The following is a 16,744-nucleotide window of genomic DNA, read 5'->3' on the forward strand; positions in this document are numbered from 1 at the left end:
TGCTCCTTGAAAGTGATCTAAGTTTAAATCTATGGTTCCTTCCCAAATTTTCCTTTCAGAGGGGCCATGCTGACATAACACATATCTACCATGTGTTTTGCAGTCAAGTTCATTCTGCCTGTGCTTGGAGCTGACTAGAAGAAGATAAAGCCAAACCAGAAGACATATGATCACTTGAGCCTAACGCTGTGCTTGACTAATTAAGCCCTTTCAGGTGAACACAAAAATTGTTCTTTCCTGTATTTTCCCAAAAGGAAGCATAAAGCTGAAGAGACAAAATGTGACTTTTTTTTTGTAGTTGTAGTAGTAGCAGCAGAAGACTGGTTAAAGATTATTTTAAGGGGCTCACAGAGAAGATCAGAATGAGTTTTCTAATTCAAAGTAGATTCCGAGTCATTTATCAGTATATCAACATCTCAGTTCCTGAAAAATGTACTGTAACTGCTGGTGAGGTAGCACAAGTAGTGTCTCCTCCCTCCCAACAGTTTTCCTGTCCCCAGTTTCTTTTCTCTTCTTTATTCTCACCTACACACACATACACTACCAGTAAAAGACTTTTGGTTTTTCATATGCTTTTTTCCTATGTTGCCACTTTACTATTTTTCTTCTGATTCTACGTGTACTTTCACTAGTTTGCAAGATGGGGAAAACACACATCCAGAATAAAATCAATAAAAACAAACACAATCGTAACTTCGTAGAGCTTTACACTAATAAAAAACCCAAAACAAGTATCAGTCAAATTAATTCTTCTATATTAGCATATATAATAGAATATTAGGATGTATAACTGGAAGAAACTTCTGTTGGAAGTAATCTGAAGCACTAGACTTTGTACATTTTGAGAACCTAACAAAAATGTAATTAATACAACAAGAAAATAAGAAAAACAGAAATTGTGACACACATACACCCTCACTGGGTTTAAAACTTACTACTCCCAAGTCAAGATTCTGTAACGAACCCATGAAATTAATTAGCTCCAAAAGTAAAGCTAAGATTTCTCAATGCCACATATTTAAAATAACTTGGCTAACCTTTTCATCTCAAAATGTACTTAAGTAAAAAAGAACGCTGTGTTTTAATGGAAAAAATCAAAGTATATAACAAGTTGTATTTTCCTAATGCCTACAGAATAAAGTTTATGGAACTGCTGCAGAAATATCATTACATGTTCTTACCATATCCCATAACAAAAGGATTCCAACAAAGCCTTCCTAGAAGCTGGCCAATTAAAGGGAACCGCTGGATTGCTACAACTGAATCCTGTTAAAACATAAAAACAAACAAAAAGATAGTAAATATACTGCACATCAAAAGTAGGTTAGGAGAACTGTTAATGATACAGATTGTTGTAAATTGCAATTCCAATGGTTTTGCTGTGAAATGCTCTGGAAGCAAGACACCTGCAGGTATGTAATAAAAGCAGAACTTCCTGAAATTGGCTATAATGTCATAATTCAAATAAGTAAAAGCTTAAGTAAGTCATTTCCTCAGCTAATACTTAATTATGGTAGGAAATTTGTTCATTTGCCTCACATCCAGTAACCAGAAAACAGTATTAGTAACCAAGATTTCATGATAATAAAAGCACAATTAAACTATATTTTTGTTGATCTTCATTGCTTTAATATATTCACAGAGTTTCCGAAGAAATGAATACCTACTATGGCATAAAACTAATTATTCTTCTGTTATTTTTGCTTGCTTTCTTTAAATTAACGTAATGACTAGCCAGTAACAAACTGCAATTTAACTTCTAACCAAATAGAAAGCAGCTTAACTATAAAAGTAGTAGACAATGTAGTTTATATACAATCCTGTGTAATCAGTCTTATTTTTCCATTTTGGTAGCTTTACTATCTAATAAATGAAGGCTTTTAAAAATGGTGCTGTGCTGAGATAACATGCAAGTAGCAGGAACGATAACCATCTCCTGCTGCTGCAATAAATTCCTTACATTTGTCTCACGTTTGGGCCTAGTCCTAGACTTTCTGGGGCCATATTCACAAGGTCCATTTCAGGCCAAGCCTCAGATTACTTGAAGTAGCAACATTAAAAATAGGTATTTTTTTCCCCTCCTAAGAAAAAGGCATATATAAATACAGGAAGAAACATCACTCCTCAAAAATCTTTTATTTAAAAGTTAAATTCAGTTTGAAAAAAATAACAACTCTGCAGTCTTCAGATAAGAAGAATATTTAAAAAGAAGTACTTCCATAAGAAGTCAGTCTCATGCCATAATGCAGTATTTCTAAAACTAAGGATACTGAATACATATACTGAAAAAGCCATGCTCAGAAAAACATATACACAACTAAACACATAAGCAACTAAACTTACTTTTAAAAAAAGCTCTCTAGTGAGTGCAGACAATAACTAAATTACTAAAGAGAACAGCCAGCAGCATATGCCAACGATCTGACAATACTGCTAGAATTCACTACCTGTGCCACAACACTGGGGTTAACGTGTCAACAGACTAAGATTTAAAGTATCAGTTACGGGTTTGCATGTTAAAGCCTTTAAATAATCCAATTTATGACCTGACAACCAGAATCAAATTCTTGTTTATTTTAAAGAGTTTTTTAAAGAGGCTAGAGCATTGGCTGAGAAATCTCACGTGATAACAACCAATCAAGAAGAAAAAGCTCCTTTCACAATAAATCAGGGAAACAGGAAGCACACTCCTGTTTGCATTACCTGTGACTGTCTCCCCAATTTGCCTCTCTGATCCAGCAATACACAGTAACACAAACCTCTTTGCTACTGTTGGCTTCTGGTTTTGTCAAAACATGGTGCAGATTGATTCCGAGGGCATCTTCAAAACAGGTCGTTCTTCCTTTTAAAGTCACTTACCACATGTTTTAAAGTTTCATAAATCTGATGTAGAAACTCCTGGAGCTGGGGCAAGTGAAGGCACACATCCTTCTGGGATTCCAGCGTGGTGGCTTGACCCCATTTAATAGCTTTATCCAACCAATATTCGAAGTTCAGTTTGGGCACTGCAGTGTCCTGGGCCATTCCACAATCCTGAAAAAAAAGATTATAACTCTCCTTCAGACAGCACTAAACACTGGCTTCAAACCAGGAACGAAAATTGGAAGGAGGATTTCTGCTAACCTTTTCTGTGTTCGCATGTGAAGGGGGATGTGGGGGGTGTCTTTGTATTTACATCTCATAAGGGTGCCAATTTTTTTTGTAGTAGTAAGAGGCTAAAATAATAACCCCATTGTGACAAAGCAGCAACGGGGCCCCAGTAATCAGTAAATTACCTTACAATGTACCACCCAGCTGTGTCTCAGGCTTTTATTACCTGAATTTGTTGTCTCCAATATTTCACTCAAAGAATATTAGAACAATGTACATGTGCACTTATTTGGAATGGTTTGCATGACGGAAAACTGAAAATGCCCATTTCAAGATAAACAAAAGCATTAAAATAAGGCTCAATCAAAACAAAAGGGGTTAGGGGGCCTTTGCTTGTTCTAAGTTCTACATTTGTAATTGATCATTAGTTTTGAGTGCAAAAAGAGTATTCTCCTTAAAGGAAACAAATTTAGGATTTCAGCTCTTTTTCTTTTTATTATTATACAATCAAGAAAGAAAAAATATGACCACATGCAGCTTTACATATAATGCAGCTCTGAATAAAAGTTGTACCATATATAATCTGTATCTATTGGCATACTTTGCTGTAAAAACTGGGTCTTTGAGAGATAAGCATTATTGCCAAGACAGAATGTTAAAATCTTACCAAATTGCCCCAGTAAAAGACACCAAAAAAAAGAAAACACATTTTTTTCTGCTTTGCTATTATATTTTTCGTTGGCAGAAGGACAGAGAATAGCACAGCAGGCACTACACCAACCTTTAAATCTCTCTGAAAGAAACACCTCGTAGGCTGAAAGAGCAAACGAGCTCTTACTGCCATTCAATCATTGTTCTTTCTGTCAAGACTGTAAAGATGACTGTCAATTAACACAAATGTGGTGGCAGTTTTCAGAAATGAACTGTTGCCCACTTGGAGACAAATTCAGACACTCACAGAAGCAACAGAAATCAGTGACTATTTACCTTTGTAAGCTACACACATGGAGCTACAGACCAAAAAAATAAACCTGAACCTGGAGCAGCAGCCCTGCAAATCAAGCTTGCTTTACAGAGCTAACCCTTACAATCACATGACTTACATAGCATGCTAATCTGAGCCAGATAAAAATCTGAAGATTATTAATACATTTGTTTAATTTCTACGAGAAATAAATAAATAAATAAATACCCCATAGCGAACCACAACTATTATTTGACTTTGGATCCTGTCCAGCAAAAAAAAGTAAGGTAAAGCTGTTGGCTCGCCAGAGTTCAATGTGTATTTGCCCTAAACATGTTCAAAGTAACGTAAGCAAAGCCAATGTTCTTTATTACACTCCCGTTTCTACCTGCAACTGTTGTTGTCAGCAGAACTCTTAACGGAACTGTGCAGTGCCAAGATCTTACTGATCTTCTACGAGTATCAAAAACAAGCTACAAGACTTGATCACCATAGCTCTCTGAAGTGACATAGGTCAAACACCCAGCAGCAATTAGCCATCAAACACTCTTATCATCACAGGGACATAATAAAGACTTTAAGAACAAATTAAAGCCAGGAGCTGAATTTACACATTTGAGTAAATTAATGAGCCTGTTTGATGTTCCCAGATAAGATTAATCCTCCTAAATAACTGAAAAATAAGTCCCCTAACAAAATGGCTCCTAAACTTTAAGAAAAAGGAAAAAAAAAGGAAGGGGAAAAAAAAAAACCAAAAACCAGACACTCCAGCATTTTGGAGCCAGTCACATGAGCTGACTACAGAGGATCTGAGGTAAGCAAATCAAGCAGGCTTATCTCCTCTACCAGGCACCTGTAACTACTATTCCAGTATGCAGAATGGCACAGCCATCACAGGGTGAGGATGGTCTTTTTCCAGAAGTCTGAAATCCCAGCTCCACAATAAGAAAGGTGTTTTATCTCCTTTCTTAATTACAGCTAAATAAACTGGATTGCTGGTCTAGAGAGACTCCTTAGCAACTCCTTAGCTGGTCCAAAGCCATTGCCTTATAGAAAAAACTGTCAAAAACTGAGACATACATTGTTTTTTTAACTACAAACAAAAAAAAAAAATCAAAAAGGAGAATGTCAGCACAAATCATATGAGAGAGGAAATCTTAAAAGTATATCTATTCTATACACTGCTAACTGCAAGTGTGCATTTTTTACAGTTTCTGATAGTTAATTCTCTTAAGACACCTGTCCTGAGTATCTTGGATATGAGCAAAGTACTGTCCCATCAACAGACTTGCACTAGTCACATAAATAAACCTATCTTTCCTTCACCAGGAAAACAAAGTAGTTCTGTGTTCGGTGCTATTCAAAATCCTCACCTGAAATGCACTGTATTTTCCACAGTCGTCTTGTTGTATGAAAGCATAAGCAAAGGACTTGCACCAAAAAAACCCAACTATACACTCTAGAGTTCAGAACCTATCTTCCGAAGGATGAATCCTGAACTTGCTCCTTTCACATCATTTTCTGATGAAACAGAAACAGAGTTCTGTTTCTAAAACAGAGTTCAGAAATTTTAGCTGCAGTCTAATGCTCATTCATGGACAAGTTTATGGGCCAAAATGGAGGAGTCAGTTTTCCATCCCATTTCTAAAGTGGATTAAGGGACAAAGTATTTTTCTGTCCAATTAATTTTCTGAAACTGCTCAAAATACTATAATATCAGAAATGAGGAGCAAGTGATATATATGACTAAGAGAACGTAATCCACAGTGAGCATACATAATAAACTGTGCTATATACAATGGGAAATAAACCATTAAGAGTGACATGAATAACAATCTTTCTTTGCACTCTTTTTGGGGAGAGGAGGCATGATTGAGCACTTCTGTAAAGCTTGATACAAAAACTACTCTTGCCAATTCAATGGTAGCAAAATCCCTTACAGCAACGATTAGGAACTGAATATAGATTTTCAAAAATTATCACTGCAAAAATTCTGTAAGTGCTAAAAATACTCCTATTATCTGTTTTGGGATACAATCAGTTCACGTTCTTATAAAACTTATCCTGGGATCTACAGAAGAGTACATTAAAGTGACATTTCCAAGAATTGCTGCATCATTCATATAGGCCATTGGCCCTTGTTTAGCATTTAGTATGTGCTTCTGTTCATCTTTGGTCAAGAACATGCTTAATTGAATATACACTAATATTTTGCTGCATCACAACACTGCTTATGCCACCCTAAAAGAACACCAGAAAAAAGAATTATCCCAAGCACCTGTTCTATTTGCAATAGCATGATTTTTAGGCTGTACTTATGTTTCTTTAGAAGCCTTGAATGAGAGTTATTTTCTTGAGTGTTTATTTTAACTATAGCATCCAGTCCTGAAAAGAGGAATTTTATTAATACAGCTTACTCTTGTCTTCACCTCATTATTACTGGAGAGCATACAGTAAAATTACTGAATGTATAAATAACACAAATACAAAGAAAACATAACATACCAAACCTGATACACAGATTTCATCTCAGAAACTGTCACAAGGATATACAGCTTATTAACAAGAGAAACATAAAACTATTAGTTAATTAACTGTAATTTAAACATTCAGATCCCAGTAAGATACAGAACATATTAAAAGACCTACAGAAATTATAGATAATAAAGACTTGATGAATTTGACGTGTCATACTGTCAAGTATATTCCTGAAGTCTCTTACAGGTTCATTTCCACTCTCTTCAGTTAGTTGGGACTCCTTTTATTTCAGCTGCCAAAAATCAAAAACTGCTTATTTATGACTACTTACTCCACAATATGAGAAATTCATAAGTGGATTTACTGTGAACTGCCTTAAAATATCCTTTACTTCTAGAAAGAAGGGGAAGAGTCTTTAGTCCTCCTCTCTGAGACACCCCCCCTCTCCCCCCTCGTCAAACCCTCCTGGTCATGTACTTTCAAGCACAGGGAACCCTGTGGAGCTCAGGCATGAGGGTACTTGTTACAGCTTTCAGAAGCTGAAGGCAGCATTTCTAACAAGCAATGGATTAGCTTTATTCTTGTCAAGTGAGCTATCTGGATTAGTGTCTGAAATGTTACACTTTAGTCAGTAACTTTTGTTACCAGATCTTGAGGCAAAGCCCTACAGTATACCAGGACACTCCACCTAACAACAGAGTTACTGCGACATCCTCCAGAACGCACATGTACAAACACCACATTGTCACAGTCTTCCACGTTAAGACATACCTGAACACTATTCATCTGTGATAGACAGTGAACTATTTGCAAGGGTAGCAGAGACACCAACAAAGTTTTCAGAAAACTTCTCACGACTATCTCCTTATCGATAGTCTGAAAATTAAATATTTGTGTATTCAGCATGTAAGGTAGTAAAAGAATGAAGAATTTCTTTTCTCTAGAACTGTAGAAATAAAATCTTTTTAAGCAAAACCATAAAAAGAGAAAAATCAGGTGAAAGCAAAGTAACTTCTTCAGTATTACAAATTCTGAAACTCAGGACTCAAGCTGTAATAAAAAGGGAATATGCGGTTGCTAAAACATTACAGCTCCTCAGAAAGAATTTGTGTCAATCACTGAAAATTCAGTAACAAACTTTCATAGCTTTCAATGTCCCCAAACCCGGTTTTAATAGATTGCCAAAAGTTACTACTAAACTTGTATCATTTAGTTTGTCTTGTAAATTCAGCTGTTATTTTTAAATAAATACAGGCATTTCAAGTAGAAGGATCTTTGAGATACAATTAAGGTACAATATTGCCTTATGTCACAGCATTCCAAATAAATGTGACAAAAACTTGCATTCAAGGTATAAATTTGTGTACTTTTCCTTGAACCAGTGATAAGTAGTTCCACGCTACAAATGAACACTTCACTTTCCATGACTCCATCTCCTCTCTCAAATCTTGCCCATCAGCAACCTCAGCTTGTGAGGAAAAAAACAAAACAAGAAAACAGTTAAAATACTTGTATGACATCAGGGTCCAAAGGCCTCAGGCAGAACAGGTCACTATTGAGCTAACAGAACACATAAACATAAATTCCAAATTATTTTTAGGGTTGTTAACACTTACAATAGCAGTGGAACAGTCCTTTTGTTCATGTTTATTACTCTAATAGGTATTAGGAGACTAACACTAGGAATTAGGAGACTAGATATTAGGTAAGCACTTCAGTGTATTATATAATCAAAAGATACCTCGATTTAGACTCAATTAATCACCCTTAACTCGATTATGATACAGCATGGATGATACACTAATAGAGCAAAAGACTATTAACTTACTGTTTCCATATTTCAAAGGTGATGATAACCATGTCACAAATTTACACTAATAGAGCAAAAGACTATTAACTTACTGTTTCCATGTTTCAAAGGTGTTGATAACCATGCCATAAATTTACTATCTAATGGATGATATTTTGAAGTTATGCCAAAAGAAAAAAAAGTAGCAGTTATCCAGAATATAGACACTATTTTCTCATTTATTATTTCTCTACATAAAAGTCTATTAGGTTCTCTCACCTTATTCCCACAAGTATATTTTTCATTTTCACCTTAACAACTCTCCTTTTACTTGGCAAGGACAAAAAGAAAATGTAATACATACTTAGTTAGGCAGTAAAATCAAACATGATTTATTTCCTACTTTAAAGAAAACCTATTACTAGCCCCCCCAAAAATAAACTCAGAAAAAGTTTATTAGGAAAAAAGTGAGTAATTTTTTAGAAACTTCAGGAAGAAGAAACTTACAGCAAGAACAAACCACTATTATAGAAAACTGCCTGTCTCTATGCAGACTTACCAAATTAAAACAAATCACATGAAAATATATCTTCCTCTGGAAATAAAACCAAAGAACAGAGTTTTGCTAAAAGACAGGACCAACATTGGCTAAGCAGCATGCAAAATCTGGTAAACTGAGTAGCTGTCAAGTAGATGGGTGGCATTATCATTCAACATTTAAACTAAAAATTCTCCTAAAGAAAGTAATTATTTACTCTGACAATTAGTGTTTTAACAGTTGTCAGATCTGCCTTCTGAATTACATTATCAGCTCTCACTGGAAAAAGAGCCCAATTTTCATCTTTAAGGGACTGTGGCCACTGACGGGGCTACTTTTGTGGACAGCGTATGTATTAAACCACTTGCACACATTTAATTTGAGTACCGTTGCAAACAGCAACACGATGTTTCCAGTTACATTCTGTTGCTCTGCAGGACTGGAGAAGACTCGATGCCCTGAGGAAGTATGCATTGCTGGGATTCATACAAGATTTCCCTTTTTAGAACACTGAAAACATTACATCTCCCTCTCCCCCCAGAAGGACTATATGATCATAATAAAGCCTTCTCTTTTTCATTCCTTAGGCTGTAAGCTTCACAACCAAAAAAATATTATTTATTAGCCTTGCCTGATTACAGTAACCACTTCACACAAAAATTAATTTTAAAACTTTCTGGTTCTAATGACAAGCTTGTCTTGCAGCAGCAGCTCTTCCTTCGACCTACCCCATTTAAAGAGGCTACGAATAAAACCTTCTTTAATGGGAAAGACAGAAATAATATCTCAGCACATCCATCTAACTCTTATCTTTTGCCCAAGGGAACAGTGAAATATGTGAAAGACATTGAGGAGTGATATTGCTGAATTTTACAGATGTTATTTGTTACCTTTCCATTAGAAATCTTAACAGGAAAACAAGGCAATTAATTATCACTTCCATATCCAAAAGATGCAGTTACCAGCCCACAGAACAGATTACTATGTTTTTAGGCACAAAGTCTGATCACAAGCCATTGGAAGTCACTCCTGCAAGACACACACCAACTAAGTTATTAAGAATCCATCACCACAAGTATTTCTTTTTTTAAAAGTTGAATTTAAGAGGAGAAAACAGACAATGAGGTAAAGTACCTTTGTATCTCTGGCAGAAGGTTCTACGTAATTCAGCAAAGTAGCAAACCATACAATATCCTAATTTAAAAGAATTTCAACGTTAGGACTAGCCAGATCAAAATCCAGCAAGGCCCACATAAAGCTGTCCATACCACTAGGCAGGGAATCAGATGCATGTACAAAATGGAAATTTGTTTCAAGGCAATAAAGCAAATCCCAGATTTGACTGGTGACCACTGATGTTAAACAGATCAACATGGCCTTCCAAAACAAAAGCCAGACTTGAAAGGAACAGGGGCTTCCAGCTCACCCTTTAACTCCTTGCTTGTTCTGACATATCTGAATTGCTTACGTCTCATCAGTACACAGTGATCTACCACAGAAAGGTAACAACAAAACAGGACAAAGTACAGCAGAAGCTAGAAACAACATACTGGGCATGGTGAACGGAAGCACAAACAAGTACATGCCTTCATAACCTTCTAGAAATGGGGGGGTGGGGGGTGTGAAGCATGTCTCTTTTCAATATATTGCCTCGGTAAGGCAAAAACTTACATATTTTGTCTTGCACAATCTAAATAGCAAACCTTCCAAGATTATTTTGGTCACACTCAGGTCACAGTAATGTGGCAATCTCTCCTAGTGCTTGAGGTATAAAGATTTTTTGGGATAGCTCTAATGAAGATGAATGTTAAAATATTCTTGGATTTAGTTTGCTGGACAGAGCCTTTTCACTCAACCCAGTTCATTTTCAGCTGATTTCTGTGACAAGAGCTGCAGTCAAGGCCACACAAAGAAAAATGCAGCTAAGAAGACAATGCAAACAAAGAATAAATGCAACTCTGGAAAAAAGCATTAGGTCTGATTTAGCCTCTGAACTACAGGAGGCAGAACTGCTTCTGTAGAATATCTGGTAACATAAAAATAAACGTAATGTATTTTCACACCACTTCACAAGAAGTCCAATCATAGCTAACACCAGTTTAGCTTACAGGAAAAGGAACAAAATTCTGATTGTGTTTACATCAGTGGCAAAATTTTTTTAGTCTCAATGGAGCCTAAATTTCACATGATCATTCAAGACACTGAGAAGCTTACCCACATAAGAGCTCACCAAGTCACTACACCAGAAAAGTTAGACCTGCTAGCAATAAGGGCATCTTGTTAGATGTAATTTGTTTGCCCCTCTTCTACACCCAATCGCCAGCTAATGCGTCACTCAGTATCTTGTGGGCTATCTGACATGAACTTTGACTATATAGTTTTCGTTACCCTCTTCTCACATAGCTTCTGTAAGCCAAAGCAAAGATGTGAATGAATTATAATTACCTAGAGAGAGTAATTTTTGTACACACTACAAATTGTACTTTCTCAGTTAAACTTTTACATCTGTCTCCTCCAACTTAAATCCACTACTAGACATTTTTACTGCAACTTCACATGCCTAAAAGGCTTTCTTCAACCTCTTCTCTACAGAGCAATGCTTCTTCAGGAGAAAACTGATCTGGGGGTGCTGGTGGACAGCAGGCTCAGTGTCAGTCAGCAGTGTGCCCTGGCAGCCAGGAGGGCAAACCGCATCCTGGGCTGCATCAAACACAGCATCACCAGCTGGTAAAAGGAGGTGATTATGCCACTGTATCCAGCGTTGGTGCTGCCTCACCTTGAGTACTGTGTGCAGTTCTGGGCCCCACAATTTAAAAAGGATGTGCAGGTCCTTGAATGTGACCAGAGGAGGGCAACAAAGCTGGTGGAAGGGCTGGAAGGCATGTCCTGTGTGGAGTGGCTGAGGACTCTGGGTTTGTCTAGTTTGGAGAGAAGGAGGCTGAGGCGCAACCTCATGGCTCTCTACAGCTTCCTGAGGAGGGGAAGCGGAGAGGGAGATGCCGAGCTCTTCTCCCTGGGATCCAGTGATAGGACACGCAGGAATGGTTCAAAGCTGTGCCAGGGGAGGTTTAGACTGGACATTAGGAAGCATTTCTTTACCAAGAGGGTGGCCAAACACTGGAACAAGCTTCCTAGAGAGGTAGCCGACGACCCAAGCCTATCAGTGTTTAAGAGGCATTGGGACAATGGCCTTAATAATTTGCTTTAATTTTCAGTCAGCCCTGAAGTGGTCAGGCAGTTGGACTAGATGATTGTCATAGGTCCCTTCCAACCGTAATAGTCTAGTCTATTCAATTCTGATCTGAACATAAACAAAACCAATCACGCAAGCTTCCTTCATCTTTGAACCTCCTCTCCAATTAACTTGTATTTGAATACTGCTTGAGCGGAATACAGAGAAATTTATTTCCTTAAAATTCAGTTCCTCTGAAAAAAAAACTTTAACTAGACATTAATTCAAAATGTCACCATGAAATAAACAGCATTCCTCCCTTTCCAGAGTTACAATACTCTGTTCTACCGTTGAGGATGGGTTGCCTATACACCAATCCTTGGCACTTTTTTTTTTGCTTTTTAGATGTATCACGTCAAGCTCTGCAATTAACAAATATGCAATAATTCCCTAGTTTCCAAGCATAAGTAGAAGAACATACATTAGGTTGTATACAGCAAGTTAGAACATTACTCCTCTCTTCAGAGGAGTCATATATGACCTGTAATGTAAAAGAAAAAAGTGTATTCCTCTGTATTAGTATATCGAGGAACACCATTCACTTCTACCTGTACATACTAAAATTACAGGGAGACGGGCGGAAAGCCTAAAAAAGTTCCTGTCTGTGGAGAAGATTCTGCAAATGGGTAGCACGGTCCAAAAATACTCACCTTTGTTTCACCATTTAAGAAAAAAAAAAGGCGGGGGGGGAGGGGAGGTGGGGGGGGCGGGGAGACAGGACAGGGACACAATCTATTTAGACATGGAGAAGAATGACTAGCCTTTCTTTCTTCAATTACATTGTAAGTTAACACTAAAGGGCTTCATATTTTCAACAATTATGCTTCTTTAATAGCCATGCAACTTTGCTAAATTCAAGCTTTTCCCCCTGACACAGATACAAGAAAAAGAGTTTGGACCATGTGTCTTCTTATCACAAGTATTTGAATACTCATACAGTGTATAGAGTTGCCTTGCTTATACTAACTGAACTCCTTTCCTCTGAAAATCTCTAGAACCCCTTTTTTTTTTTTAAGAACCTCCAGTATTTACTATAGTAATGAAGCACACACCTTTCATTGAAATTCTTCAGCTCTACAGAGTCAAAGCATTTCTACATAAGCCTAAGGAAACAGAGGCACAAACAGAAAATGACTTGTCCAAAGTCACTGAGGAAACAAATGACGGAGATAAAAGACACAAATCTCATATGTTTTAGCCCATTAGACAACACTGCTTCTCAAGGATTTCCTCAAAGATAACCTATTATTCAACCTAAGCTCCTCAAGCATGACACAATGTTTTATGCAATGGTGAAGGGCAATATTCCAAGAAGAAAATGACCACACAACAATCATGGGAAAGTACGTTCTTTACAGTTTTTATTATACGTACTTCCTTTGGTATGAACTCCAGTGACAGCATAATATGTGTAAGTAAAAATGATACATATTTATTCTAACGTCAGTTGAGGCTACTGTAATTCTGTGAAAAGCACTCACATAGTCCACATACAATGAAAGCAAGTTTGCAAATGAAAGAATGCATTTCTCTTTGGCATAAAAAAAACCCCCAACCCTTACCAAAGAGTCTCATACTTTTTTCCTTTCTCCCTGACTACTCACACCCAGAAATAGCCACAGAATAAAGTCTTCTGAATAAGGATGTATTTATGGCACTAAGTACACCTGACAGAAAAAGAAAAATGCATTCTTCAGAAGAAAAAAAATAACTTCATGACATCCACATCAACACTTACACCTTTTTGTTGTACATTATTTTAACACACTCCCACAGACACTTGTCCCTGGAGTCCATTGACAAGGTTTCATGCTATTCACAGGCATTAAATCAGGCTATTCATTCTTTGTAAACAAGAAGAGATGAGTTTCCTCAGAAACATCTAGAGCAAAGACTTTCAGTGATTCACTCAGTCAAACTCGTACTGCAGCAACAATTAGCTATGTGGGTATTTAGACTGGAGGCAGGGCACTGACATTCAAAGCAATGAGGCATTGATTTGGGGACTTCTCAGTCAATTATTCCTGCATATTCTATGCGCATGTACTTTTTAATGTGCTAATAGTGGATCCTGTGACTTGCCAGTAAGATTTTTGTCACATCTGTTCATGAAAACTTCACAATTTCGCAATGCCACCCTTGGCATAAAATTAAAGCTATGTAGTTCTGGTATTCTATGGGATGGGAGTTCCTTATCCATTTGGGTCAGTTGACAATAGATGAAAACTTTTAATGTACAACGTAGGGAAATAGTATTAGCTGGTGATAGGTCTCTTGGTCTCTTCTCCTTGGGCACTCATATATGTCAATTTAGTTGCATATCATGATACTTCGTTACAGTCGCTGTTTGGAATATTTCAATACTGTCACATGGTTAATCAAGATATATAAAATAAATAGGTCTACTGAATCTACAAGTAGGGAGGAAGGAGAACAGCCTTGCTGTTTGGCTCCAGGAGTCAGAAGCCCGAGTCTGATTCTCATTTCTGACACATCTCACACATGACACTAAAGAAGTCATTTAAGTTTCCAAGGGCTGTTCTACTTCACCTCTACAGGAGCCTGATTACTACTGCTCTAATTTTAAAGTTTAATAGTACAGTGTACTTTTTCACTTTTTTAAAAATCAAATTAAAAATACACATCTGATAACATCAGATTTGCTCCATTTGCAAGTAAAAAATTTATTCTTTTCAAAGATTTATGAAGTTCCTTGTGCTGCAGTAGCCTCGTGGACTTTATTTCGCCAGGTTACCACAACTGATGCTGTGCATATTACATTTGAGCATGTCACCTGTCTTTAAATTGTGTCAAATAATGTCTGTGTAATCATGACTAGTTAAGTTTATGAAAATACAACTCATGGCATTGCTTACCTACAGAACTTCTATTAAAAGTTAAAGATGCGTGCAGAAGTTCTATGTCAGAACCCTGCAACCATATGCAAGGCTGACAGTTAAAAAAAACAAAACAGAAACCTCTTGCAAATCATCTGACATGAGTCAGACTGTACCACTACAAAGTTAGAGTAAAAGCACCCTTGAAAAGATGTTAAAGAAGCTGTAACTAAAATTTTCAAATTCAGAAAATTTTAATTACAATTGTTAAATTAATACAGATTTCTTTTTATGATTAATTTATGTTTAATTAGTTCATGACTAACATAATACTATTAAAGAGTATTTTTGTATTAGGGATACAGTGTTCAACTCCAAATCATCACACACCATTTGTCATTGCCATCTAAAATCAATATTATTTCTATAGTAAAATGCATAACTAAGTCCTACTAATTTTTAAATACTTTTGCAATATCCACAAAGTTACTGGCCCTCACGAAGGGGAAAATATTTAACATAATCTACATTCATGTAACTTACAAAGTAGACTGTGTAGTCCTAAAGTGGTCTCAGAAGTTGGTGGGATGTGCCACCAAGTTTCAAGACAAAAAGGATTTTTTAATTCCAAAGCTACATGAAAAAAACCCCAGATTTTTTATGAGCATTACCATTGTCTTCATTTTAGCAACATTAATAATAATGACAGTCATTTATGATAACATTAACCAGAAAATGCAGTCTGGGAATACCCTTCTTGGTAAAAGTTAAATTGTTTAATTCACGATTTTACTTGATTTTTGAGAGCTGTTCTACTGTTTATACACATAAGATCTTTAAAAGTTGGCACACTTTTGCACATTTTTTAGATCAGGTTGGCACAAAATATGTTTTATTCATAAAGAAAATAATACGGTAAGTTGAAGACTGAAGATTTTTATTTGGGATTAATCTCATGCTGTATATGCATCTTCCTGTAAATGTGAAAAATGATTCCATGCATATCAAAGGACTCTGACATTTTCTGAATCATTGTTTCAGGAAAAAATTGTTTCACCCACCCTTCACCCTTCACAAAATCCTCAACCCATCTTTTGAAGGACACCTTTGTCAAAAACAGCACCTTCCCAACCGTAGGTCAGTATACTGAAACGTATGGCTTAGGAAAAAAGAAAGAAAAGATATTATGGTGTAAAAGTACACTGAGTGCACAAGGCTGCTCCATTAAAAGGGTAAAAACTGTGTCTGTTACTTTCAAACGGGTATTCTTCGTTGCATTAACTCTCCGTTACATCACCCTTAAAACCACAATTCCTACAGCTGTCCCTTACGACACTTTCACCCATGGTATCCTATGGTTAATTTCATGCGTGTACTATCCAGCTGGCCAATATGCATGCACTAACTAAATGGAGGACTGCTGCAGAACAAAATGTGGAACAGTCTCTCTCTTTGATCCTGCCCTCAATTTTTAGAAAGTAGATAGTAATAGAATTGTTTTCAAACCTTTAACCTGCTTTCAAATTTGGTTAAAATTGACTAACAAAGCAAAAGACATGAAGATGTGGAATCACACAGATCTCATTTCACAAGGAAACGAAGATAAAAAGCACAGAAACTTGATCCATGCCTGTAAGTGAAAAGATAACCTTCAGGATCTGTTCCCGACTCACACTTTCGCACTGCCATGTTCTCTAAAGACACATCTCCATTGAGGGGCAAGTATAGCAGCGTTTATATTCTCCTTACAAACGAACCACTGGAGGACAACCATCATAAACGTTGAGCAGGCATGCTTCTATCCAAGAGATGGCAG

General features: G+C 36.7%; 1 protein-coding gene across 1 annotated transcript in view; it reads right to left on the reverse strand.

Annotated features, from left to right (window-relative positions):
* FANCC (FA complementation group C) overlaps positions 1-3,034 on the reverse strand; it is a 72,875-nt gene extending 69,841 nt beyond the window's left edge. Inside the window, exons 1-2 of the mRNA XM_059834101.1 lie at positions 2,860-3,034; positions 1,182-1,266 (exon numbers count right to left, since the gene is read on the reverse strand). Of these exons, the coding sequence (XP_059690084.1) occupies positions 1,182-1,266; positions 2,860-3,024 (250 nt within the window). The 5' untranslated portion in view covers positions 3,025-3,034. The remainder of the gene's footprint in view (positions 1-1,181; positions 1,267-2,859) is intronic.
* Positions 3,035-16,744: the final 13,710 nt, after the last annotated feature.

This window comes from Gavia stellata, chromosome Z (genome assembly GCF_030936135.1).
Source record: "Gavia stellata isolate bGavSte3 chromosome Z, bGavSte3.hap2, whole genome shotgun sequence".
NCBI lineage: Eukaryota > Metazoa > Chordata > Aves > Gaviiformes > Gaviidae > Gavia > Gavia stellata.